Genomic DNA, 27,508 nt, shown 5'->3' with positions numbered 1-27,508 from the left:
AAAAAGAAGAATCACAACAGCTCCAGATTTCACAGTGACACGCCGTCTCCTCGCGTTAGCATCAAAGCGAGTCATACATTTTAAAACGAGGAGATTTCCGAACATGCGACTCCAGGCCACCTCTCTTTCCCTAAACTGACTCAGAGAGAGAAAGAGAGAGAGAGAGAAAGAGAGAGAGAGAAAAAAATCTAGTTTTCTGCCGAACATATGGTGGGAACGGATAAAACGTAACCATATGATGAGGATTAACTTTGTTAAGTGTTCCCATCAGCTGGAGAAACCGTTTATGAAACGGCGCTAATTGCTGCCGACAGTGAACAAACCTGTCTGAGGATCCACAGAGAACAAGTCCTGGCCCTGTAAAATCCCGTAGACCAGCCGGGCGCTGTTTCCGTACGTCGGGTCGTCGGCGTCTGTGGCCGTGACCCGGGTTATGGAAGTGCCTGCGAAACGCAAAAGGCAAGGCTCCAAATTAAAATCAGATTATTATTATTATTAGGTCCAAACTCTTTCCTTTTGCCTATTCAGTGGTTAAATCTGTTAGGCCAAATGGGATAATGCAATTCCTCCTGCCTCCCTGTTGCTCACAAAATGTTCCAAATGTCGTCCTTGATCTCATGCTTGGAGCGGTGTGTTTAGCCCAAGTGTGGAAAGAAAATGTGTCAAGTGAAAATTTGATTCTACATATTTTACAGCAATCTGAAGCCAATTTCTTTATATTTAGCCTCAGCAGAACCAGATTTCCTTGTATTTACTGGCAGCGGGGTGATGATCAGCGGTTCCCTCTGGGCTTTCTGAAAGTTTTCTAAAGCTTGTCTTCGAACTTTGACAGCTTTCTTTCACTCTCTTTGAGCCCCGCTTGTTGCTTTAAAGGCCACTTAGCACTGAAGAGTCAATCCGGCATAAAAAGGCAAAAAAAAAAAAGCCTCAGGGGATTAACCAGTGTTATTTTAAATTAGATCTTTGTTATTAACAGTCTGTTGCATAGAAACTATTTCACTGCAAAAGAAAAACATAGAATCTTACAATGTAATTTTGGTCTGGTTTCGCTCTTAAAATGAGACAAAACCAACATACAAATATTTCAGCAAATATTAGTTTGTTTTATGCACATAATTCCTTAATGTCTAGTTGCACAGGTAGATTTTTTTTTTAAATTTATAACAAGACATTTTCCCGTCTTATAAGTGAAATAATCTGCTGGTGGAACTTTTAGTTGGTTAGTTGTGTTAGTTTTAGTTCCATGCAGAAAACTAAATATAACTCTGAACTTATCACCGTGGTAACAAACTGTGAAGATAACCTGCTAGCTGGATGACGTCAAGCCGCACCGGCATCTTCTTTTTGTCCTTCCAGCAGTTGCCATGCTGAATTGATATGTCTGACACTTTTTACAAACTTCACTTGAGTTTTCCTCAGAGTTAACTCAACTACCAGCCGTTCTGGACCGGAGATGTTAACCCGATCTGCCGCGAAAGACTCATGAGTTTGTTTGAGCCTCGCTTTTCCCAAAAAACCTCCCTGATCAGATTCAAAATTACATAAGTTGTATTTAGGTCGCCAGGGGTTCGGCTTTCCATATTTGAGACAGAGTTTGATTTCAAAGCTTCCCCCTTGGTGGTATTATAAGTAAGTCTGCCTGGGAATCGTTTTTTTTAATTTTTTTAGCAGAGGTAGCAGGATGCAGCAATTCTGCAGGGAACATTGTTGGGGCTTGAAAATCACCGTGATGGAGCTCATCAGCCAGAGCAAATGGTTTTCAGAACAACTTCGCATGAAACGATCAGTCAAGATCTCCCATATCAAACCGAGCGATTCCACTCTGCGTCACTTTCCCTTACAAAAACCTCTTCTGTGAGTTTTAGAGTGACGGAAATTTTATGGAGTTCATGTGGTGCTCTTTCATCTGGCTCAAACGTTTTTCTTTTTTTTTTTTTTTTTTTTTGCTGCAGTCAAACTGAAACAGAAAAATTTGATTAAAAAGGAGAAAAACGCAGATGAAAGTTCTGTAGAGAGCTCAAATTTGGGACGGGAGCTGATTAAATAACGACTTACAACAAAACGAGTAGAACGATTAACCAGGACGTGCAGGTTCACACATTCACCGACTTTGTAGAAAATGTTACCCTAAAACTTGCATCTTTCTGCCGAGGAAGCTTGTTCAGGCTTGAAGACTGCGATGACATGCTGCCGAAGTCAGGGACAAGGACAAAGAACGAGTTCATCAAATGAAAAGGCTTTGAGAAAACCCAACTAGTAACAGCAGACCTGTAATTAATATTGGCTTAAGAGACCAGAATAAAATTTCTTTGAAGTAAAAGTTGATATTCAAGTTTTGCACAGAAAAGTTTAAACGCATGACTTCTTCTCCAGGCTATCTGAAAATCGACAACTGGTTTGATTTTGAGTCCACAGCTTAATCCTGGCTGAAATGCGCGAGCCGCTGTTGGACAGGCTGTGAGATAATCTTAGGCTCCTCAGATGAAATGTGTGATGAATGCTAATGCAGAGTCCGTGATCAGATGCAGCACCCTGCAGACTAATTGGCACCTCTGATAAAAAAAAAAAATAATAATAATCTGTTGGCCGTCTTAAAAGGAATTCACCTTTTATTGCAGCACTGAGGAAAATAAGAAAAATCATCAGGGTGAAAACCCTCATAATGGAGTTTGCCTACCGGCAAAAGTGTCACAATTGCCGGTAGGCATAAATATTCCAATGAAATACATGTAATTGGAGCTTAAAATTCAGGAATGTCTAGTTACTAATTCAAGACTTTCTGTTTCCTTGGTGTGAAAACATGACATGATGTTCTCCTCTTGTCGAAGCTCCTGATCAAGAAGGGATAGACAAGAGAACATGTCATTTAAGTAAGGCAGATGTGTGGAGATTTTAATTAGCCAGAATATCTACAAGAAAGCGGCTGGAGTCTAAATCTAAATGTTTACCACAACTGAAACGTCGACAAGCATGAGCGAATGTGGAGGAAAAGAAGATCATTATATCATCACAAGGTTTAGGGTGAATGTTAGCATCTGACCTGCAGCAGGAGCACATGTAGTCTCTACTAGGTATTGACCGAGTACTGATACTGGTATCGGTACCGGCACCAAGGCATTCTGAGGCTTTAGTTCCAGTTTCAAAACAGATCACATTTTATGTCATATCATCAAAGCCATTTTAATAATAAGACAATGACCTTTACAATGTCTGTAAGGGTCAGTGAGTAGTGCAGCGAGCCCCCTCCCCCACTTGTTGCAGAAGACTGGCTAAAACAAAGCACCTACACTTATTTGTTGTTTACAAGCTTTTGTGTTTTAAAGAAAAGCAATTAGGTCAGAACAGATAATCACTTAAACCACCTAACGCTACAGAATGAAACTTTTATATATATGTGTGTGTGTGTGTGTGTGTGTGTGTGTGTGTGTGTTTACATATTTGTTAAAACTCTCACCTGTGCCAACTGCAGAAATACACAACTTGGGCAGAATCAACCAATCAGAGACAGATGGAGGGTTTTAGCGCTGTCAATCATGCTTGTGTAGTGCGGCTCACACACTTCCCTTTGCGCTCTGCTACTCTACAGCTTCTCCCCATCAGTTGAGGAGCTGCTATGAATGCTAATGCTAGTTAGCATAGCCGTCAATGACAGCGGATAAGCAGTTTTTCTGTAACGGCGAGTGGTTTCTCCCCATTAGCACATTTAACAGCGTTTATATGAGGGTGATTGACAGCGATAAGACTCTCCTCCTGTCTCTGGTTGTTTTTGACTGGCGCATTTTTGCTGATTGCTAAAGCAGCTCATGGAGGAGGTGGAGAAGATCGATTTTATAGATTAACTGTCTCATACTGTCACAACAGGGTGACAGTTTTAACAAATATGTAAACATCAGACATATTGTAGCTTTAAAGTTTATTTTGAGTAACTGATCACTTCTTTGTTTACCGTTCACCACAGATCTCTAGCTCTACTGATTTGGGCAGAAGTGACTAAAAATGATGACGTACTTCAGACGGTCTCAATCTTCCGCCACTACCAGAATCACGTTTCTTCCCCTCCGGCGCCGTACCTATGTTGGCCATCTCCGGCACCACGGCGACGTAGGGCTCGTCGGGGAAGATGGGCGGGTTGTCGTTGATGTCCTGCACCCGGATGATGAACTCGGAGGAGGGCTCCAGGGCCCGGCCCGTCTCCCTGTCAGTGGCTGTCGCCGTGAGCCGGTACTCATCCTTCTCCTCGCGGTCCAGGGCCTTGGTGACGTGGATGTTGCCCGTGTTGCCGTCGATGACAAACACAGAGCCGACTCCCTCCCCCTCCAGCATGTACTTGGTGCGCCCGTCCCCTCTGTCCATGTCGGTGTGCAGCTGGAGAACGAAACACAGACAGACGACAATCCCCAGCAGCACCTTGGGGGGCGACACCGAGCATGGGCCGCTCGACGCAGGTATCACTCATCAACGCTCCTTGGCGGTCTGGTACGCGAAACGCCAGACTGCTGCAAAATGGGTGAGTCGTGTTGAGATGGAGGGTGGGGGTGTGGGGAGGATGTGAATCTGTGAATGTGAGAGGAAATAGCACCAGGTGTGGAACATACATATGGGACCAGGGGTGAGTACTGATGCATGCAGCTAATTAACTCACTGGACCAAACACGCCACTGGCGGAATCGTTGAGAGGGGAAAAAATAAATAAATAAATAAATAAAAAAATTAACGTTGATGCGGACAGTGGCCCTGCAAATGTCATATTACGTATAATCACAGTCATCCTGCAAAAGCAGCCACTATCCGTCTGTATAATCTTTCAGTCCTTTCCACCCATCTGCCTCTTCCCTGTCCTGCCTCTACATCCATCTGCCTCCACCCTTTAAACCACCTCTTTCTCTTGTTTCTCTGCTCCTTTCATCAAGTTACCTCGCTTACACAGATTGCCCATCTGCTCGCATTTCTTATTCTCTCCCCCTCACCCTCTTCTGTCTCTCTCTCTTCCTCTCAACTCTATTTTCTTGTCCCCTGTTTGTTTTTTTTTTATTATTTTGCTCCCTGGTGCAGAATTGTGGTTCAGCATTTAATGGCAGAGAGAGGATATTAGCGAGATAGATAGATAGGTAAAAGGCCAAACATACAGCAATAGGAGGCGAAAGAGATTACTCAGCCTTCATCACATCCAGGCTTCTGACCACAGACTCTTGCGTCTCTCCGTCCTCGAGGCATATCTGCACATGCTGATAATCCACAAAGCTCACTCGCAACCTCTGCTGCCGACCCCAGATACTCAAGAGGACTAAAGCTTTGACTTTAAGTTGCAGCCGCAGCGCAGCCTGTTTTGAAATGTGAGTGGCAAGTTTTGCATATATTTACTCAAGCCTTCTCTTTTTTATTATTATTATATTTTCAGCTAGAAGATGTGCTGGTGAACAAAAACAAATCTACCAGGGTAGAATTAGTGGATTCAAAGAACACAATCGGTGCATCATCACCAAAAACGACCACGCAGGCAAACTCTTACTCCTACGGAAAACCTACTAATAGATCAACCTGTTTGGTAATATCTAAAATGACTGACAAAAGTATTCCCATCCGTTTCCCTCATTCGGTCATGTTATGTGTCATTTACAGTTCATGTAAACACAATGTAGAGGCAAAACTGTGACCTGAGGAAGGGAAACGGATTTTCTAATGTCTTTACATTTATGTCACATTTATTCTTGGGATACATGGATAAATCGGCATTGATTTCCTTAATTTTGGGAGATCTGCGATCGGCCGATAATTGCATGTGAAGATGATCTTATCTACCTCAGCAAAGGCCTAAAAATCAGCTGCTGTTCTCTTCTGCTGCGCTGTGAGAGCGGTTCGGCTGACGGGCCACCAGATCATGTCTGCAATAGTCGCTCCACTGTTGCCAACTCAGCAACTTTATTTGTATATTTTGCAACATTTCAGGAAAAAAACAAACAAAAAAAAGGGATTGGGGATCGGCCAGAAAACTGCAATCTGTTCACCCCTAGTTTATTCATCCGAGTCAATACTTTGTAGAACCACTTAGGGCGGGGGCGTCAAACTCATCTTCATTTTGGGCCACAAAGAGAACGCAAATGTCTCCAAATGTCCAGTTGGGGCAGAATGTGCCGATCAAACTTCCTGTTAAACTTAGATTCTAAATAAATAGCTGCCTCTGCAGTAGATGAGTCGGTAAAATTAAATAATGTGGAAGCTCTTTTCACATTGATGCAATTTGGCAGCATACAAATAAAACCTGCTGTGATATAATTGATAAAAAAATTAGGGACATAATTATCTTCCCCAAAATCAATCAAATTTGGTGTCAAACGTTTGCGCAACTAAAATTTTCATTTGTGCTTCGATCATTTCGAAGATGTTAATAAAAATAGTTTCCAGAGATCACAGATGTCAAAGGTCAACCAAAGCCTCCATATTTACAAAATCAAACAAAAATTAGAGGACAAAATGCACAAACCAGCACATTTGTAACACAATTAATTGATTTGCTCATGTGGGTAGTGGAGGGCAGGTTGATCGCTGATGACTTCTAAAAACCTTTTATTAAAATCTTAATAAAGATAACGGCACAAACAAAAGTTTTTGGTGCACAAAGCAGTAGAAACATTTGACACCAATTTTGTTTAAGAATGTTCTGGACTTTATTTTAGGGGTATCAGGCTAAAAAGGGTTGTGCACAAAGGTAATCCCAATTTTTAAAAAATTTGTTTTCATGAAATATTTTTGAAAACCTTGTATACTTATTAGTTACAATAACTAGTTTTGCTGGGCGACAAATTGCCCCATTAATTATTGCTGTGAACGATAATGTTGTCATTTTGAGATAATTTTCAAGTGATACATCGATAGCAATGCAAGTTGCCCCTCTCAAAGACTAATAAAGGAACATTTCTGGATATTTTAAATATCCCAAATAAAACAATCAAAAATAGAGAATAAAGCAAAAATAAAACCGTATATTAAATGGATTATGACGTGTCATAAAACATATTAATCGTCAGAATGGAAATTATTGAGCTCATTTTCAGTTTATTACGCGATTAATTGCGTATTGTGACAGGTTTGCCTATATCCTGCCTTCCACTTAATAATTATGAATTACTTTGTCAGAACCTACTGCACACCATCCTGATAAAACACATCAAGTTTGTGGTTAGGACAAAAAGTGAAACAAGCGGTCTGAAGACTTCTTCGTGGCAGGTTGTGCTCACTGAACATGAAGCGTGCATTCTTCAGAGGGCAAACAAACTGCGTGTGTAGGTTTGATGGGGCTGAGCGCAGGGATTATATACACTCCTAACGCTACATACGCACAACAAACGGCAAGATAAAGTGCTGCTTTCTTTATCCATCCCTGCACCCACATCCTCTGCATCCTTTCTGCCTTAAAACTAGCTTTGATCCCACTCTTCTCCACCAGAGACATCTTTGTCGAAGCCTCGCTCCCCCCCCTCTCCCCCATCCACCACCTCCCACTTCCAATCCAGACCTCCTCTCTCCTCACTGTCTAATTGCTGGTTCAGTCCCGCTGCGCTTCAGTCAGCATGGAAAGACACTCTCGCGGCGGGGAGGAAATTTATCCGTCCCAGTCCAAACAAAGCGAGGAAAAGGAGGATACCTTCTTATGTCACTTTCTCTTCCTCTTTGTAACTCCCACCCTCCTTCGTCCCTCCCTCCCCAGTCGACTGGTGTTGGTGTGCCGCATCCACCTCCGGGTTTATTTCTGCCCCCGGGAGACGAACTCTTTTCACCCAGGTTGAGGCACCTGCGATTTTAGCTGCTGATAACTCTCCTCACATCTTCCGTCTATTTCTGGCAAAACAAAGTGAGCCGCTTTAGCGAAGGGGAAACCTCGCGCTTTCAATTCCTCCACAGCAGCAGCAGCATTTTATTACATGAATATTAAAAATGAAGACAAAAGGCATGAGCAGCCTCGCGTTGCCACCAATCGCCCCGGCGCCCCTCCCCGCCTGTATCAATAACAATCAGAGAGGGAAATTAAACATTTATGAGGCGTATACGGCCCTGGTGAGGATCCAATCTCCACTGTCACTGCATGGTTTACTGGGAGCTCCAAAGTGTTTGGCGGCGGTCCCTGTTAGCGTTGCGGCTGATGGAGGCCTGCTCCGAGTGTCGTCAGGCTGCCAGGAGCCGCATTAGAGAAGAGGTCCTCACTGTGAAATAATGCAGGCCGACCCCAGGGGGCCGCACGGTTCACGTGCGTCCTGAGCTAAATCATCTCCACCGCTGATGGCAGATGAAGGCTGCCGGTGCTGGCTATCGTCGAAGCTCAAGTGTGGGATACAACAAGTGGAGGTGGAGTGGGGGGAGAGGGGCACAGCTGCTCAGATGCAAGATCTGAGCTACGTTTCAGCAGCTAACAGGACCTAAGAGACACACAAGATGCTATTTGGCCTTATTTTTTTTTTCTTTTGCTAGCGTTCATATTGCCGATTTGGATAGAAAGCATTCCAGAGGATAGACATGTCAAAATAACTGGAGGCAGAGATTTGCTTCGCCGCCTGTTTTATGTGGCCTGCAATTCAACTGAACCAGAAAATGTGACTTTCAGTATGGATGCTGAGAGGAATGCAGTCAGGGACGAGTAAACATGTATGGTCATCGTTTTGGTTTTATCAGATGGCTTCAGAGTACTGCTGTGAAATTTATTGTATCATTTATCACTTATCGTGATAAATTTATCCAAATTCCAAATAGTGATGTTTAGAAGCCCCTAAAACTGTCCGTATTTTCAGGATTGCTTTATTTTTATTTTTTTTTAGTATTTGTCTTCACCGTTTGTTCAATCAACATGTATCAATAAATTCAAAAATGTGAATAAACGCGGCTACACTGTTAGGGATACAATATATTTATGTGTCCCTTTATGTGGCTGGTGTCCTATGGAAGCGTATTTCAAATTACGCTTGTTATTCAAATTAGTTTGTGTTTGAAGAGCAGTATTTGTGTTTGTGAGGCTATGACTGCTGTGCCACACAGTTACCTAAAAACCGAGTAATAAACAATAAATAGTTATTGTTACTTTTATTGTTATCATCATAGCACCGCAAAATATCGTGATAAAACTTGAAGTCCATATTTCCCACCTCTATTTTAGTGGCTTTGTAGTAGGAAAACGTCTGATTATCATTAAAAATTAAAGAGCATTAAAGTGCTCTTCCTGACTCTTTTCATCCTCCTTTCTGCTCACAATGTTCTCATAACTTTCATCAGGTTTTCATCCAGGATTGTCCATCCATCCTCTTACCAACAGTGAAACGTTTCCTGACCAGGTTTCTTTCAGTGTTGGCCTTCGTCTGTGTAGATGTTATTTTACACGCAGGTGGACTCTACTTGTTTTTAATTTTGGGGAGTTCATATCCATAGCTATGCTTCATGTCGCTCTGAAACAGGGGCCAACAAACTTTTTTCAGAATCTGAGTCAGATTTACAGGCTCAGATTATGTGCCCAATCAATCAATCAATCAATCAATAAAGTTTATTTGCATAGCACATTTCCGCAACAAGGCACTTCAAAATGCTTCACATTGTAAAAACACCAAATATAAAAAGACCAATATAAATAGACCAACTTTAGAAGGAATAAAGGAATTTTTTTGTAGTATTTTCCAAAAATATCAATATCCCAAAGAAAATGTGTCCACCCACTTCATTGCAGTTTTTTTTAAAAACATTTTTCTTTGTTTTAAAATCTAAAAATAGAAATACAATGATGTTTTTTGTAAACGTAAGGACACATTTTTTTATAGATTGGTAGATATTTCTGAAAGATCTTCCAACATTTGTGGCCCTAAACTTTTATTCTGCTGGGCTGAGGGCAAAATGGCTCTTACAGAGTTTGCAGGCCCCTGATCCGCAGCATAAAACTCAGTAAAACACATTAAAGTTTGTTTATTGATGTCAAAAAGTTCAGGAGGTATAAATACCTTTTATTGTATATCATGTTAGGCCATAAAGGGTCAATCAAACTGGTCACGTTCAGACTGTACATGCAGAGACATGACTGTGGCTCTGTGAATAGTGAGGCTTCATTTAGCATGAAGCTAAGCTAAAGTTCAACATTGTGTCACTAAGAAGCCAGAGGTGACCGTTGTGATGCGTGCAAACTCTGACCAGAATACACGCCTCCGAGGTTTAATATCTATTTAAAGGATTTAGTATAATTCGCAGCGCACTGATCAGAGAAAAAGAATCAAGTCGGTGACATCATGCTGATGTCTGGTGACTGTAACCCAGGGGAATCGCTGCTTTTTAAATAGATCCATCTCACAGTCTTAGAGTTCAATGTTTGACAGCAGTAACCTTGTGGCCACTGAAAGTAACAGCTACTGCTTCTCTTACACAGATGGTTAAAAGACCGTGTTAAATGCTATATGTAGCATCCATAGTGTTTTTGGTTTGGCTCAATCATGGCGTTCTACAAACAGATTTATTCACCACAGCCTTAAACAGGGTGATAATTCAATAACGTTGTAGAAAAATCAACACAGTGTTTGCGTCTTTTCAGCCCTCGGATAGAAACTATCCACAAGAACACGGCAGCTACTCTCCCCAAACTGAAACTCTTAAAACCAAGCGCGATTATAAATTGTTTTCTTCGGTTCCGATGATCTGACTCATACTTATCCGCTGCGTATTTCGCGGTGCTCTTTAAATGGGAGTTCCTTTGTCACAGATGATTCAGTTTGCACCAGCTTCACCGTCGAGCGGATGGCGGCGCGGACTGGGAGGTCTGAAGTTACCATAGTGACACACCAGTCAATCTGGCAGTGACTGAATGGTGACTCACTATTGGCCAGTTTACTCTCTGAACAACACTTGCACGCCTGTTTCCACAAGAGGCTAACTGAATTTTACTTGGTAAATTAAAATTTGTAAAAATGTAACAATAAAACTCAAAATAAGTCAAATATTGCAGAAGGTAATTCACCAAAATACATTTTCACCACAGTAATTGTCTTATGTGGCAGTATGTGATGTTCAGGTAAGATATTTAAATGTTTATAGTTACAGGAACTGGAATCATTCAAAGGTCAGCCTTAAAGGTTTTATTTCAGTTTTTATTTAGCACAATTTAAAACTAAATATCTGCTAACGTAGCATTGCATGGCACTGATATGAACAGTTTCAGTTTTAGTTGTTTTAAGTGGCTAAAGTCAGCTAAAACAGTTAGCATACATCTGATTAGCCATTAAATGTTAGCAACCCTTCCCCACCTGTTGCCACACACTGCTGGACAGCTGGCTGAAAGAAGACTTTTCCCTCACTTCTATAGGTGAGACTAATTTGTCCGTTTTGAAATATTTCCACAGCATCAGCACAGAAACTACCTGGACATCTACCCATCAATCTGCTTTAAAACTGCACTCAACGTGTCCATTAAACAGCTAGCAGCAAGTTTACGACCCGAATACATAGCAAGACTAATAAATGAACCAACAAACCTGTTGCGCCACAATGCTGCACTGAAAAGAACAAACTGACTAAAATTATAAGACTTGTAGTTGAACGGTAAAGCTACACATAGTGGCTGTTTATCCAATTGTTTTGCATGTGCCCATGTATTAAATTATCAACATGTTATGTCGACATATGTTAACCTGTTAACTGACCACGCCCCCTTTGTACCACCAGATAACAGGTTCATCTGAAATCATGTCATGCTTTTCTATTAAAGATATTTGTGCAAATGCTGTGATTCTGTTGTTTTTTTTAATCAATGTTAATATACAGCGTAGGCCGAATGATGACCAAAGATGCTTCAAAACAAGTTTTAATATTTATGAAACATTTATTCTATATACGAAAACACAATGAAAAAAGGAGATTTTTATATTTGCTGGCATTAGGAACACTAGGAGTTTTATTGAAAGCGTTTGTGGTTTGTTAAACCTTTAAAACACGGGGATTCAACTATTACTAATTAATATTTCTAAAATCCTCTAATTCTAATGAACCTCCTGTTTTCTTGTCTCTTTCTAAAAATAAATTACCATTAACTTTTACTGCTATTTAAAAAAAAAAAAACTGCCTTGTCCTTGTACTATCTATATTGGTGACTAACAAGAATGAATTCAGGAGCGCTTGACTAAATGTAATACAATCAAGATTTAATTAGCCGTATTTGATAGCAGTTGTGTGTTTCTCCTGTTTTCTATCCTCAAACTGCAGGTCTGAATGTTCTGGCTAGGAGCTTCCAGCCTGCTCCGGTGATGAAGAGTGGGGGAGGGGAGCTTAAAGTCACTTTTGCAGGGGTTTTGTAAACACCGAACTTTCTCTGTAGTCCTTCTAACACCAATATTCTGTAACCTGAGTGCTTCTGGACACTCTGACATTGGCTATTATACCCCGCTGCCTGTGGCATGTACTTTGCCGCAGCTGAGATAGCATGCAGGTCCTCCTCTCTCACACACCCAGGGGAGATGTGCTTCCACTCAAAGCCCCGCTTCTTCTCACAAGCCATTTTTCAGAGCATTTTTAACAAATTATGCTTTTAAAAAGTAATGGAAACGAAATGGGCCATTTCGGAGAGTGGTGGGGATGTGCTCCCAGGGTGCCCTGGTCTAAATGACACCCGTGTTGGCACACCAATTTTACCACTTCAGCCAAGCATGGCTAACAACGTCTGGGTGACAGTTCAGGGTTCTTTCCTAATGTACAAGTCGAGTTTAGCTGTTTATTTTAATGCAGTCTTGCTGAAGATAAAACAGAGGAGAAATCACATACAGTGTTGGGGAAAAAATGGGTTTTTGGGCACTTAGAGATAGAAGTGGGCATTTATCATATCGTTTATCACTTATCGTGATAAATTTCTTATCAGGATATGAATTCTGATGTATCACTGTCCAATAAATTCCAATTAATTTGAGTTTAAAAACCCCAAAACTTGTTTTACTGGGGAATGTTTTTCAGGAGCAGCATTTATGTTTGTGGTGAGTCTTGAACTCTGACCTTAACTGAGGTAAGTGAAGCCTGCAGTGATTTACATGTTGTTCTGGGTTCTTGTTAGTTTGCGACCGAAGAGAAAGACAGACTGGAGCCAGCAGTTGTAGAGTACTCAATACTTTTCTCTTATCTTTAGTTCAGTTCAGTACACAGCATGGCATATCAGGTCACAACTAGAAGAGGGAGAATCTCCCTCTCACCTGAACCACCTGGCTTTTAAAGGATTGGCTCCCACCAGGACTAATTAGAGGGGTGGAGACAATCACATTTTCAGAAAGAAAACAAACATTTGCACTAAACTATTCCTACAAAAAAAATGTCTACACAGTTACAATTAACTCAAGCAAAACTAGAAACAAAAACAATCTGGGCCCAAACAAAATCCAAAATACATCCCTCCTCCCTGTCAGAAAATGGATTTTCCCAATGAGGCTGATTGGAAACACCAGGTCCTGGTCAGCACTGCTCATGGGTGCACTTCCATGGCAACACATAACCAGGTGACCTCAAAGAGATGAGAAGATGATTAAAACAAGTGAATAAATCAAACCACCTGCCAAAACAATACATCCACCCAAATAAACCAGAATATACAAGGCACACAAAAAACAGCACCTGTTAGGGAGGGGGTAAATCCCTCACAGTTCTTTTGTGACTTCCTACATTAATCTCTATTGAGTTCTTGGAGTAATTTTGGTTGGCCGCTCACTCGTGGGAAGATTTATGTTTATTCCATGTTTTCTCCATTTTTGAATCTCAAAGATGCCAATAAGTTTGTTTTCATCTAATCTTGAATTTATTTAGAATTGGGAATGATGTGTTGCTTTTTGTGATATTTTCGCATCCTTTATGCTGTGAGACAAGTTTTATTTAGGTGTTTTCCTGATTCTACAGGTTTATTCTGATTTCTGAGTCTGGTTGTGGCTAGTGAAGCTGAACTCTTTAAGGGTGTTTTAACACATACTAGTACGGCAGACTCGGTTCGACTGGGGACCAAAATTGTAACATTTGCTACATTTTCAGCTGGTGTGGTTCTCATTCACACTGCAAACAATTCAAACCTTTAAAATAACCTGTTCACCTCCTCCCCTGTTATGATGCTACACCAAGAACTACTGAAGGAAAACAACATGAAAACTTCAAAAGACATGAGAGCAACTTCCTTCTTCACAAGATGTAAACAAAACTGGGATTGTTGTAGGATTTCTCTTTTGTCTTTGGTAAAAGACCACGAGCCATTCCTCCTGCTAACGCTAGACTCTTGTTTTTGTTGTATTTGTCCAGAATGCCCTGTGCTTTAGTCCACTTCCTGCTTTTGGAGCAGTACCCGGTCCACATGCATCCACATATTCATTGGAACATCATCAGAGTTCACTTAAGTCGGACAGAGACCTGGGATTGTAGGCGGACAAGAGTTTGCTTTTTTGGTAAGCATCAGAGTTCAATGACGCATTCACACCTTTCCAAACAAACCGGACTTTCTAGACAAATCGGAATAAAGTTTGATGTGAATGCACCCAGAGAAACATGTGGTTCATCACAGTTAAGTCGTTGTTCAACAACAGGAGGTGACAGAGTATGCCTCTTTTTCAACAAGGCACCAGGTTGGTATGGATTGTTTTTTCCATGAACAAATCATTTGAAAACGTCACATTATTTGTACTGAAGTTATTTTGTCTGATATTAGAATGTGTATAATGATCTGAAACATAAAAGTGGCACCAAAGAAAGACAGAAGAAATGTGTAATGAGGACAAACACTTTTTTCCACAGCACTGTACATAGATACAATCTCCCCTTTCCACTCTGGTTGGAAATGTCACAGTCCATCGGGCAAACCTCGAAGCGTAAAAGCAGAGATGTTGAGTGCAAGACGCGCTGTGAGTGAACACGGAGTGAAACTGAGTGAAAAGTTGTGCACTTCCAGAGCATGGATAATGCAAACATACAAATGCCTCTACCAAGCACAGCGGCCAATTGTGTTTGTTTTGATTAAATTACTCTGAGCGTGAGTTATATCAATGACAAAAATGTGTTTGCCAAAAAAAGAAAAAAAAAGTAATGCCCTGAGGAGTAAACTACAAACATAATATCACACAAATAGATGCAGGAGATTCACATGGGCATGCAGAGTGTTTACAACAACAGCTTACCCGCCCAATGAGCACCGGCTCGGGCCCTCGGTACTCCTCGATCACAAAGAACTGGTTCCAGAGCCAGCTCCTGCGGCGGCGGGGGCTCCGGCCCCACTGAGGGTCCTGGACCCGTTCAGGCCCACCCTGACTCCTTCCAGGCCGAACCTCACCGACTCCATTGACAGAGTACGCCTCTTCCTCTGAACTTGGTCCTGGATAGTGACCATCAATTACACCGCCATCACCCCCATTACTCAAACTGCTCCTTTTGCTACCAATCTCAGTCACTTCTGTTCTAAGTTTAGACATGAAGGATGTAGCAGAAGTTTCAGGGCGGCTCAGCGTGTCAATTTTGTCAGCCAGGTTGTTGCCACTTAGTTGGAAGGCCAGGCTTGGCATTGGTGTTTCGTCAGCCCCGGCATTATGGCCGTGTCTTCCCGGCTCTTTGATTCGCTCGAGCAAGACGTCTGCGGACTCCGGGTGAGGTAAGACTTGTTGCTCTTTGCTTGACGTTGCTCGCAAGTCCTCATCTTCCTCTGAAAGGCCAGTGGCCTGCGGGACGCCGCAGCCTTCCCCCCGACAGAGGAAGAGGAAGAGGAGCGCCACGTGCGGCGCCGCAGCGAGGCGTTCACGGATCATGACAGCTTTACTACAGTTGCTTCTTCCTGACTTCTCTGCCTCGCCTCTCCTCAGAGCGCGCCGCCTTCATCTCGGAGATTTTCCTCGCACATTTCCATGCGGCGCACATGCTTGCCCAGGATCACCTAAGAGAGGAGACATAATTAGCGCAATGTGGAACACGTTCATTAATATGGCTCGCAAGTGCTTCGAGACACACGGAAGGAGGAAAAAAAAAGAGGCATAAAAGTTGACATCTTACTCATTATCTAACACAGGGTGGTGTGGAGAGAGAGGGGGGAGAGGGGTGGTATTTTAAGACAAATTTCTACATGAATGTTTCTCTGCTGTTTGTTGAGCAGCTTTGTTTGCTCATCTGAGCACTCTGCCAGCTGCAGTAAAAATAGCAGTGCTTTTCTTCTACAGAGTGGTGCAATAAGAACGTCTCCCCCCCCCCCACTCTTACGAACAAGAAAAAAGGGGAAGAGCTACTTCGTGCTGTCGCAGGTGGATCTCGCTCTTGATCTCATCGGCAGACGAGAGAGATAAGTGTGAGGACTTTGAATTTTTCAATTAATTTAGAGCCCAAGGGCCCGGTGAAGAGGTGGAGCTCAGGTACTTTACTGCGCCTTGTCACACACAATTGCCTGGACAGGAATTGATTGATGCCGTCCCCAAAGACGGCCCCCCACATGCTACAATGCCCAATAGATGAAGAAGTTCCCCCTTCAGAGATTAATTAGGCTCATAAATAATATAATCGATGACTTGCTCTTATTTCCCAAAAGTTTAATGATCTCCGTTTCATTTGCATACGAGTCAGATACGAGCGGGCCATTGATCTGTGAAGTTTGATGCAGTGGAAGGTGTCAGTAACTAGACTCGGTTGAAAATGCATGATTGCACTTTCGCTCTCCCCCTACCCCATTTTGTCCCACGTGCATCCATCACTCTGCCTTACTTTTTCCCATGAACGGAATAATTCTGGCGTCTGCTTCCACCTTTGTGCACACATGGAAGCGTGCGCTATAATTTCCACAGAGCTGAAGCATATGAGTCACATATATACACATAGGCACGTTGTTTCCACTGTTTTCTTTGCATGGCTGTGGTTCTTTTCTCTACAAAGTCAACATCAACTCTTCTTCACAGGATTGTATCATCAGTCACATCGTGGGTTTCTTTGTATTTTTTCAGTTTGATGTGCTGCGATATTCAGGAGTAATTTTGGATGGCCACACTCTCCGGGGATGCTTCGTCTGGTTAATCTCTTGAATTTCTTGAGAATGGGACATGATCTGTTGCTTTTGGCGTAACTTGATGCTGTAAAATGGAATCACTTCCAGGGCTGTCAGAAATATCTTCGTAACCCAATCCAGGCTGTTCGTTTATCATGTGTGGTTAAATATTTTAGCTCAGGCGTGATATCGAGCTTTTTCAGCATACTTCATGCCACCAGACAGGTCCTATTCTTGACTTTCCAGACCTAAGGCTGAAAGGTGTGACTATATGGTGAAATTGAACCAAGCATTTCATAAAAGCAGCATACTTATAAGTTAATTCAAGATTTAAAGGGTGGGAAGTACTTTATGTAGGGCCAGGTTGCTTTTATTGCTTTATCTCTTTCACGAATGGTTAATCATTTGAAAGACCGGCTTTTGTATTCATTCAGGTTATTCCTGTTGACTATAACATGACAAATACTTTCCTACAACACGGCAGCAACAAAGACTGACATAGGACAAAACATAGTTCCTCTCATGCCCAGATAAGCATGTGCTTTGATCCACTTAAAGGCCGAGCGTCCCTATCCTGCACGAGTGCAGCAGCCTTTGATAGTACAGCATAATGAGAACCATAACACGGTCCGATTTATCCACACTGATATTCTCCAAACTAAACGAAGGACACGTAGAAATGAAACATGCTTTTTTTTCCTCCCTTTCTCCAGATACTGACCCACTTGAAACAAGTAGATATTTGATCATGAGGCATATAAAGTAATTTCTGCCCTTCTTGCTTTGAATTCTCTCTAAAGGAAACCCACCTACCAGTTCCCCTCTTTTTTTTGCACATCTCATTTCATTACGCGCACCAATTACACAAGCCGTCCATATGTAATGCCTGATGTTCTACATCTGTTTGCCAGCATCTTTAAAAAAAAATTAATTAAATGAATAAAAATCGCTGAAAAATCCAAGTGGCTCCTCCAAAATACTTTTGTCTTCCCCAGCTATTGTGCATTAGCAGAGACTGAGCTCGCGGCGTACGTTCCTCTCTGCCAGCTTTACTCCAAAGCCCACGTTGCCAGCAGTACATGTCATTCAACGTTGTTTGAAGTCTTTAGAGATGTGTGTGTGTGTCTAGTGTAAGGCAAGGAAAGAGGATGAAAGCGCGAGGACGATTTGCTGTTGCTGGCTTGGAATGGAATGATGAGTGGTGACATAGCTCCAAATTGCAAATCGCTGTTTCAGTCTCACTTCCACTCTGCATTGAGTCGCTTCACTGCAACAAGGCTATTTCATTTTTATTAAAAATAGCCTGTGCATGTCAGGCCTTTTACATGGGGGTGGGGGAGAAAAAGGGGGAAATGGGAGGCATGGAGGGAGCAAAGGAGGTGAGTGGTGGTGAAAGTACTTTGGAATGGGGGTAGGAGTGTGTTGGGGGGGTCAGGCTCTGCTCCATTTGCACATCGCCTGTCTTTTTTTATTTATTTATCTTTCCTCCAGCCTCTACCATTTGTCTTAATGCCCTCAGTCCTCTCATCCATCCCCACAGTCTCTTCCCTCCTCAGTGCACATGGGCAAATCTCTTAAGTCCATCCAAATCGGACGGGTGAAGAGAGCCACACTGTACTCAGCACATCAGTCTCCTCATTATTGTCAAGGTTTGACACTCAGACAGCTTAAGTGATACAACAGCAAACTCATTGTGCTGACGAAGTGTTCAGTCGTGTACTTTATTTGTCAAATAAAACTGCCTCCACCCCTAAAAGGATGATATACCTACAGCGCTTTGCACTTGATCCCCGACCATTAGAACCGCAAACTTCAATGTATTTTATTGGGTTTCTCATGTGATAAATCAATTCAACGCAGTAGTAGGGAGTACATTTGGGGTGGAAGGAAAATTATAAATGGCTTTTTTCCCTCTCTCTCTCTCTCTCTTTTTTTTTTTTTACAAATAAAAAATATAAAAAGTGTAATTTCATTTTTTGTGTGTGTTTTCACCTTCCCTTCAGTCTGACGCCCCTACATAAAATCCAGCTCAATCAACTGAGTTCAGAAGTACCTAATTAGTAAATCGTCCAACTGTGTGTAGAATAAATCTAGCTGTTCTCTGAAAGCCTCAGAGGTTTTGTTAGTGAACACAAGTACAAAGAAACTACAACCTGAAGAACGAGGAACGAAGCAGACAAATCAGGGAGAATTTTAAAGCAATGCTTTGTTCTAAGTAAACAAGGAGCTTTGAACGTCTTGCGGAGCGTTGATCAATCCATCGTCCAGGAGTGGAAAAGAGTATGACGCAACTGCAACCCTACCAGGACAAGGCTGTCCACTTAAACCAGCAAGCCGGGATAGGAGAGCGTCAATCAGAGGAGCAGCCAAGAGGCCTGTCACAACTCAAGAGGTGCGCCAACTCAGTCGACGCGACGACTATTTGTACAACTCTCAAATCCAGTTTTTATGGAGGAGTGGGAAGAAGAACTCCATAGCTTGAAGAAAAACATTTGCAGTTTGCAAAGAAGCGGTAGGGAGCTCATCAGAGTAAGGGGCTCTGCTCATATTAGACTAAAATTTACCTTTTTGACCTACAAGCAAAGTAGTATGTATGGAGGAAAGTTAACTCTGGAGCTTTAGTACAACGTCCTTATAGTGAAGCATGGCGGTGGCAGCATCATGTTACGGGCATGCTTTTCTTCAGCAGGAGAACAAACAGTTGGTAGAAGGAGGTTCACCTTCATGTGTGAGATTAACTAAATATTTCAGTAATAGATTATCCTGATGATAAATCAGATAATTATCACATTCTGCAGTTTTCATTTGACCACTTAAGTCTTTTCTAATACAATATTGGAAATACAATGAAACATGCAAACAAGCAATTTTACTATTTTTTTAAAACAATACAATAAACATTTTACAGCATGTAGATAAATAACACAGCATTCCTTTGTTTACACTTGATTGTTTATAGCAAAGGATCCATATGCAGTCAAAAATAATAATCATTGTAACCCTTTCTGCTTGAGTTGACATCAATATAGTGTCAGGCTGATCTGTCGGTTATTTTTTCAATTAAATGATTAATAATTGGACAGCCAAAGGTGCTTAATAGAAGATTTGTTTTGCAGAATTTTAACCAGGTGAAGCTAAAGCTAAGTCTCTTGAGGACCTCTGGGTAGAACATATTTACAGACAAAAAAGGTTTCATCTTGAGTGCAAAATGTGAATATTCTGGTTCAGTTTGGGCTTAATTACTGCTCTTTCATCAGATGGCCTTTTTAGAGACTGCATACACCTGTTATTGGTTAATCGATTACTAAATTAGTTGATTAATCGTTTCAGACCTATGCAAGAATGGAAAAGTCAATGTCCAGATGTACGATTTGACAACATATATAGATGCTATCTGTCCAATCTGACTGCTATTGAACTATTTTGAAGTATCTATATGAAGGATGAAAGAGACAAAACCCAGACGGCCTACACCAACAATTGCAGCAATAGGTGGTTCTGTAAGCATTGAGGGGGGTCAGAATACGTCTTCTGCATCCCACACTTTTCAGATTTTTATTTGAAGAAAATGTTTAAGCATATTTATGATTCCAACTGCTTTGCACTTGGGTACCATTTTGAGTTGATCTAGCACATAAAATCCCAACAGAATTAATAAAAGTTTGTAGTCATAATGTGGCAAAATTTGGAAAAGTTAAGGGTTTTTTTTTATAAACAGTAAAACAAAGGCCATTAAATGTCCTACAGCACACGATGCCTCACTGCAGCCTCTCTTTGCTCTGGGTTACACACCAAAGCCCCCTGACACACACACGCGCACACACACGCGCGCGCACGAAAACAAACACGCAGTCACTTGTGAACCATTATTAGCATCGTGATACAATAAACAGCCCCCGGAGCGCGACCTTGTCTTGTTAGAGCAAACCGGGAAAATGACCTACTTGATGCATGTTAATGTGATTAAACACACTTGGGCTAACTATTATAATGAACGCGACGTCCTAAAAATACAGCTGTCGGCAAATAGCCGGCGTCCACGCGCTCACTGAGCCAGCAGCAGCGTTTTTTGGAGGAAAGTGAGCGTCTCCGCACGCGGCAGGTGAGAGTACCGCGCGTGCACGGCGGGCAAGCTCGCGCGCTTACATACACACAAACATTGCCAATGAATGAATAAATAAATGAATGATGAAATCGAGCCGTCTGTCAGACGCTGGCGCTCAGCTCACTGAACCAAAAATAATAGTTTGCGTCCTCTCAACAACCCCTCACCCAGCCGACTGAAATTTCACCTAAACAGTTCGCACATGTTCGTGGAAACAAACGCTGCTTCTGTGCTCCAATTCAAATTGACAGTCAAACACTTGTAAACCGCCTCTTGGTTTAGATAGGAGCCCCCGCAGATAAAACAAGCGAGCGTTAAACTAGACGAGCGACTGCTGGAAACTTGCCACATCACTGTGAGGATTTCTTTTTTTCTTTCTTTTTTTTTTTAAAGAAGTGATTCATTTGGGTAAGGGAGAGCTTACCGTGTGTTCCGCGGCGGAGTTCCTGCGGTTTAACGCAGCTGAAATGAGTCCAGCGAGGAGGGGAGCGGGAATGATGCTGAGGTTCATGCGAGCTCAACGTGAAGTCTGTCCACTTAGCCCAGTCTCCCTCACGCTCCGTCTATCCCTCGCTTCCTCCCTCGCTGTGCGTTTCTACCCCTTTCTCTCTTCCCCGCTCTCCATTAGTTTGTAACTGCCACAGAAAAAGACCCGTAGTTACACTAAAAGCCTTCTATTTTTGACAGATGTGACCAATGAATAACACAGACAGGATAAACTGTCCCTCGTCACCCATAAATATCCGTTTTAATTGGTTGCAGGTTTCATTTTGTTTTTATCCCATAACACTTATAAGGTCTTCATCACCGTAACCTGTTTGTGAATCAGATATATAAGGCAGCCCTGAGGATCTTGTCCTCAAAGTTGATGTGATAGATGGAGGGAAAATGGGCTAGCAGAAGGATTTGAGTGAGTCAGACAATGTCTAAATTGTGACAGACATCCTGGCCAGACCACCAGGCAAAACTCTTGTGGGATGTTCCTGCTCCGCAGCAGTCAGGGTCCATCAAAAGCGACTTGAGGAAGCCTGACCCGGATTAGCTTCTGTTCTGTAGTTCAAATTGCTGGGAAAGAAGCTGGTTCTCATAGAAAAGTGTCAGAACGGAGAGTGGCTATTGTATTTTGACAGACCTGTCAGGATGTCACTGCTAACCATTGGACCATCAGCAATGGAAGAAGTTTTTCTTCTGCTTTTACCTGCCAAACACATGGCACCAGGATACACACTATGAGGAAAAAGGCAAGCTGGCAGAGGCAATGTTTGGGAAACACCGTGTCTGTCCTTCCCTTTGCTTCAACGCATATCATCAAAGCATTGCTGGCATCTGCGTGCACCCTCTCAAGGAATAGTATTCCCTGAATTTCATAGGTCCTTTCAGAAGGAAAATGTTTCCTGCAGCAAAAATACATTTATGGAATGGTTTAAGGAGGACAACAATGAGGATGTGTTGTCAACTTGCCCTCCAGATTTCCCAGATTTCAAACCAATTGATCTTCGGTTAACCGGCACGGTTAACCAGTGCGATTCCTAAAGATCCCAACTCACAAGTTATGGGACTTCATGGATTTGCTGATACCTTCAAGAAGTTTCTGCAAGAGTCCAAGCAACAAGTGTTCAAGGCACTCTTTTTTTTTGGCAACAAAAGTGGGAGTGGGAGCAGGGAGCCATTTGGCCTGATTAGTGTATGTTTTCTTTAATGTTCTTCTGTGTCTTATAGTCCACTAGAGCGCAACCCATGCACAAAATCATTATCAGAAACTTTGCACTTCTCCTATTTCTACCCCTCTCAAGCGTTGCCAGAAAATTGGCACTTAGTTCTACATTTAAGGGCACCATACGACAAACAGCTTTCTGAATTTGCTTAAAAGATGTCATCTGGTTGACTCTAATTATCCCCCTTGTCAAGCTTTTGTGCTGCATCCTATTTTAGGAGTGGACACTTCAGTATCGCCATGACTCAGGAACAGACGGAAGATTGTCAGCACAATTGGCTGTATATTCTTGTGGCAATAATATCTGGTGCCCACACCGATTTATTTAATCTAAATGATTCATTTAGTTAATCTTAGCACAGACACACAACAACTGCAAAGATAAAGTACACCCTCTTTCAAATTTAAAGGTATAAACTTGATCTTTACCAGATTCAAAAAATTATCAAGCTATCAAACTTATCAAAATTGTCCAAAAGATACTACCATGTCATTATTTATGAAGTAAACATTTGAAACCCAATCTGTAAAAAGCTAAGTACACGCCAGTACCCTGTAGACACACATTTAGCTGTTATAACTTGAAGCCGTTTCCTCAAGGGCTATTTGTTCCTACATTAATTTGACGATTTTTGGGTCACTCTATTGCAACATAGCTTCGGTTAATTGAAGGTGTCAGCCTATTTGTGCATGTCTCCCTTGCAGTATAATCCAACCACAGCCTTTCAGTGGGATTGAGGCCAGGACTGAGTCAAATACATCTTCATCATTTTTGTTGTCACCTTTGTACACCCCGGCCTTGGTGTGAATTTCACGGTTTTCAGCTGTGAATAATCTCACTGTAGAAAACTGGGATTGTAGGAGAATGACCTTTTTAGCCCTTCCCAGATTTATGGGCAGCAAACGTTGCTTCTCTAAATTCATAGCCGACACCTTTCCTTCTGGGCGCTGTGTTAAACCACACCTGTATGCTTTTAATCGCACTGATGATTATCAGCTTTTCAATTGCATTTCATCTGCAGCTTGTGTATATTGGATTGCTTCATGTTTAATCAATAATGAAATATTTGTGTTTTTATCATGAAGAAACACTTGGGGACCATTGAAAAGGTCTCGGAGCAAGACTACTTAAAAATGCTGTACCTTTAGAAAGTGCAGTCTCGACCAGTCAAGATTGATTGAGTCATTGCAGTAAGTGGAAAACTAGAGATCCTCAAAAGAAGTTACAAAGCGATAGCATAACCCTAAGGGCACTTGTCAGATCTCTTGTACCCAGCAGTGTGCAGAGGTTTATTAATGCCAAGTACAGAGCAGGCACAAAGTGAAGTCAAGGAGCAGTAGGAAGGGTTTGAGAGTGGACTGTGCAAAACATGTTCAGAGCTCATCCCTCCGTTTTTGTTGGAAGACTTCTGCTGCTCATTTGATTTTTAAACCTAAGTGTTCTTTTTCTCAGTCTTTAAATGAGTCTTTCCCTACCAGCTTTCAAGTCTGAACCATCCGTTTTGTTGCTATGCCTTCCAAAAGTATCCGTACCCCTTGAGCTTTTTCCTATCTTGCTCTATTATGCTCTACGGATCGCATTAAGGCTCTCTGAATCGTAACATTCTCAGTGTTGGCTGGATGTAAAGTGTCTGCGAACATCAGATTTCAAATCTTGCCACAAATTATCATTCAGACTGAGGTTTAGCTGTTCACAGGTGGCTGTCGTCCCCAACCCTGCCAGAATCACGTGTCCGCTCTAGATTAACCTAAATCTCTTTATTTGATTTTCTTTTATATTTCTGTAAATAAATTAACTGCTCCGTCTTGGCTTCAGATGGCATTTGTTGCGAATTGGAGCTAAATGAACTAAAATCTTTCTTATCCTGCTTTATAAAAGCAGGATGATGTTCCCCACTCTGTGTTACAGTTTGGATGATATTGTCAGGGTATTTAGCAGTGTGTGCTTTCTGACACATGCTGTATATTATACTTTGGATGCAGGCCAAAACGTGGCATATGGGTCTCATCTGACCAGAGCACCTTCTTTCACTTTTGCTGCATCCCCCTGGAAAACCGCAAACAAGACTTCTTAAGGTTTTTTCTCAAAAAAGGCCAAATTTTGTGCAGTACAGAATGAATAGTTGCTGAGGTTTGTGCTTGTAATGTGACAAAATGTGAAACATTCAAGGGGGGGATGCTGTTGCAAGTCACTGTGTTTCTTTTTTTTTGTTTTTTTTTTTGTTTTTTGTTTTTGCTTGTGCTCAATAATCCCTCTGTTATTGGTCTTCCAATGGTGGTTATCATAGATCAGATGGGTGAATAATGCTTCTCCTCCTCACTCTCACAGACGCAGTCGATCAGACATTGGTTGGAGAGGACATCTCTGCTCATGCTGCTGTCAGGCATCCTTGCGTGTGATTTATTTTACACTGTTAATAGCATATAGACACGCTGACTGCACACATATGGATGTGTTCACCATTTAAATTTTTGTCACACACAATAAATCAAAACACTTATGAATTAGCTCATCACAGCTTCATGGGAAAACAGATTTCCAAGCAACGCTTGCCCACGTGCCATAAAACACCTCCCATGTGGGAACCTCTAGGCAAGTGTTTTCACTAGAAATTCAAGAAGGTGTGGTTTCACGATAGGATTAACCACACAATTTCTTTCACCGCGTCTTTCCGCAGAGTCATTGTCATTTGAATAATAACTTGTATTTATGAGCGCGGCGCTCACACAAAACGAACAGGCAAGTTCAGCCAAATCTCATTTATTCATTAATTTATTGACGCGTCAACGAAAATTCAGAAGTGTTTCGACAGTAGGCACAAATCAGTTTTCAGCTGCTGCTCTTTTATTGCTGGAGTTAATGTGTTTCCCCACACACAACAATACATCACGAGCCTCAACTTGAGGTCCTCACACTACTCATTGTCTGCTTCTCTCTCTTGTTTATGTGATTAAAGCACATTAAGAGGTAGGTGGTAATTATCCCAGATGAAATGATTTATAATCCTTTAACATCTACATCAAAATGGCAGCCAGCAGCGCTCAACGCTGTAAGAGCACTTTTTATCATCACTGCAAACAAAACATCAGCTGTTTATTAAATGGAATGATATGCATGCCCAAATCTTCGGAGAGATAGCCTGGAGGATGCAACTGCCTGTCTTGTTCATTAATTTAGTATTTGCTCCAAAGATACAGCCTTGTTTCTCCAAAGATACAGCCCGGTGTTTGCTTTTCTTTTTCCACTGATGTTTCCTTTTGTTTGTTTCTCGTCTTTACCCTGACAAAGCCGTGCCTCGTGTCTCTCGCTCAAGTCTTCGTTTCTCTTTTTCTCTGTAATACTCCTCTTTCAAGTCCTCGCGAGTCCTACGAGTCCATCCTTTTGAGGTGACGTGATAGACGTCCACAAAGTTCCCAGAGTACGCATCCCTGTGGGTGGCCCTGTACACAGCTTCCCTTGCTATTGATGTGGCCTCCTCCACGGTCAGGCCCCACCGAACCCCTTGGTCTAAGATAGAGTACGCGTAGGGTGATCCTGAGCCCACAGAAAAGAGCGATCCCTCCAGGCGAGTGCCATCGCTGCATACATAAAACAGACTGGGACCAGAGAAACTTATTTTTCTCCTGGAACACTGCTGCTTTGTGAAAGAAGAGCTTTGAGTCTTGGAAACAGAGACCTTTTCACCAGGGGCACCCGCAGTCTTTTCCAGGTGAGCCTTTGTAGTCTTTGTAGTCTCTCTGCTTTCACTATGAGCTGTCTCTGAGCCTCCATGGTCACAACATCCATCATCCGGGTCTCCTCCATCCCACCCACACAGCGTGGCAGCCACGCAGAGCTCGGTTCCCTTGAAAGGGTGCAGCATGTGTGAAAGCAGCTTGGCAGCCCCCCTCGTGGACAAACGCCGTCCGTAGCGAAGCTGGTAGAGGCGCAGCTCTCTGGAGAGGATCCGTTTCCAAAGTGCGCAGTCGGCCGAGGTTCCCGAAGTGGTGCCCACCAGGTGGCTGTGAATGGGCAGGATCTTCTGGGAGGCCGGGCACGCCACGAGGCCCGAGCAGCTGGAACGAGTGTCCGCCGCAGCCAGAACGCCACCCTGGAACATGAAAGCTAGGGTGGTGGTCCCATGAGCCATGGGGAAGGGAAGCGGCACGGCTTGAGAGGAAGTGAAAGGAAGACTTTCAGGCAAAGAGGACGGTATTGGGAGCATTTCTGGAAATGGGATTCCACTTGAGCTCTGCATTGTGCTGATTTGCCCAAACTGTATCGGGCTTTCATCCAGATAACCTGCTTCTGGAATATAAAAATGGAATAGGCTTGTGCTATTGCTCAAGGCTACACCAGTTGCATAGCTACAAGATTTCCTTTTTCCACTTGCCGTTACATTTCTCGCAGTGCCTACACTTTCCTGAAAGATATCTCCAAAATTGCACAGGTCCTGCAAAGCCATTGAATAAAAACTTTAAAAGTTTTGAATGCCTTGAAAATGCTCTTCTAAAATAACTTGCAAGAGCTTTGAAGCCCTCAGTCAAATGTCAGCCGTCTAATGGAGACTGTACATCTGAAGCCCGCGGCGATGCTTGCAGTAATCATCGTTTATATAGACAAGAAGGTCGGGCTCATGTTTCTGTGTGGTCACTCAAACAACCCATCCGCATCATTACCAATGTTTCATTCTCTTTGAAACACATAAAGTCAATAGCCCATGGGTAA

At 42.3% G+C, this 27,508-nt stretch overlaps 2 protein-coding genes across 3 annotated transcripts in view; both read right to left on the bottom strand.

The window, feature by feature from the left end:
• Positions 1-21,715, bottom strand: part of LOC103137183 (cadherin-24-like) — a 32,689-nt gene extending 10,974 nt beyond the window's left edge. The window contains exons 1-4 of one of the 2 annotated variants that reach the window (XM_016670780.1): positions 21,511-21,715; positions 15,144-15,889; positions 4,071-4,365; positions 324-443 (exon numbers count right to left, since the gene is read on the bottom strand). In XM_016670780.1, the coding sequence (XP_016526266.1) occupies positions 324-443; positions 4,071-4,365; positions 15,144-15,764 (1,036 nt within the window). In that variant the 5' untranslated portion in view covers positions 15,765-15,889; positions 21,511-21,715. Of the gene's footprint in view, positions 1-323; positions 444-4,070; positions 4,366-15,143; positions 15,890-16,005; positions 16,075-21,510 lie in introns of those variants that run through there. The other variant, XM_016670781.1, reaches the window with a different exon arrangement.
• Positions 21,716-25,623: 3,908 nt separating this feature from the next.
• On the bottom strand, positions 25,624-27,359 carry psmb11b (proteasome 20S subunit beta 11b). Its single transcript, XM_016670782.1, has one exon. The coding sequence runs from the start codon at positions 27,243-27,245 to the stop codon at positions 26,076-26,078; it is 1,170 nt and encodes a 389-aa protein (XP_016526268.1). The 5' UTR covers positions 27,246-27,359; the 3' UTR covers positions 25,624-26,075.
• Between the last annotated feature and the right edge of the window lie 149 nt (positions 27,360-27,508).

This window comes from Poecilia formosa, unplaced genomic scaffold (genome assembly GCF_000485575.1).
Source record: "Poecilia formosa unplaced genomic scaffold, Poecilia_formosa-5.1.2 Scaffold37, whole genome shotgun sequence".
NCBI classification, from domain to species: domain Eukaryota; kingdom Metazoa; phylum Chordata; class Actinopteri; order Cyprinodontiformes; family Poeciliidae; genus Poecilia; species Poecilia formosa.
Note: the sequence above shows the minus strand (reverse complement) of the source record. Positions and strands in the feature narration are given on the sequence as shown.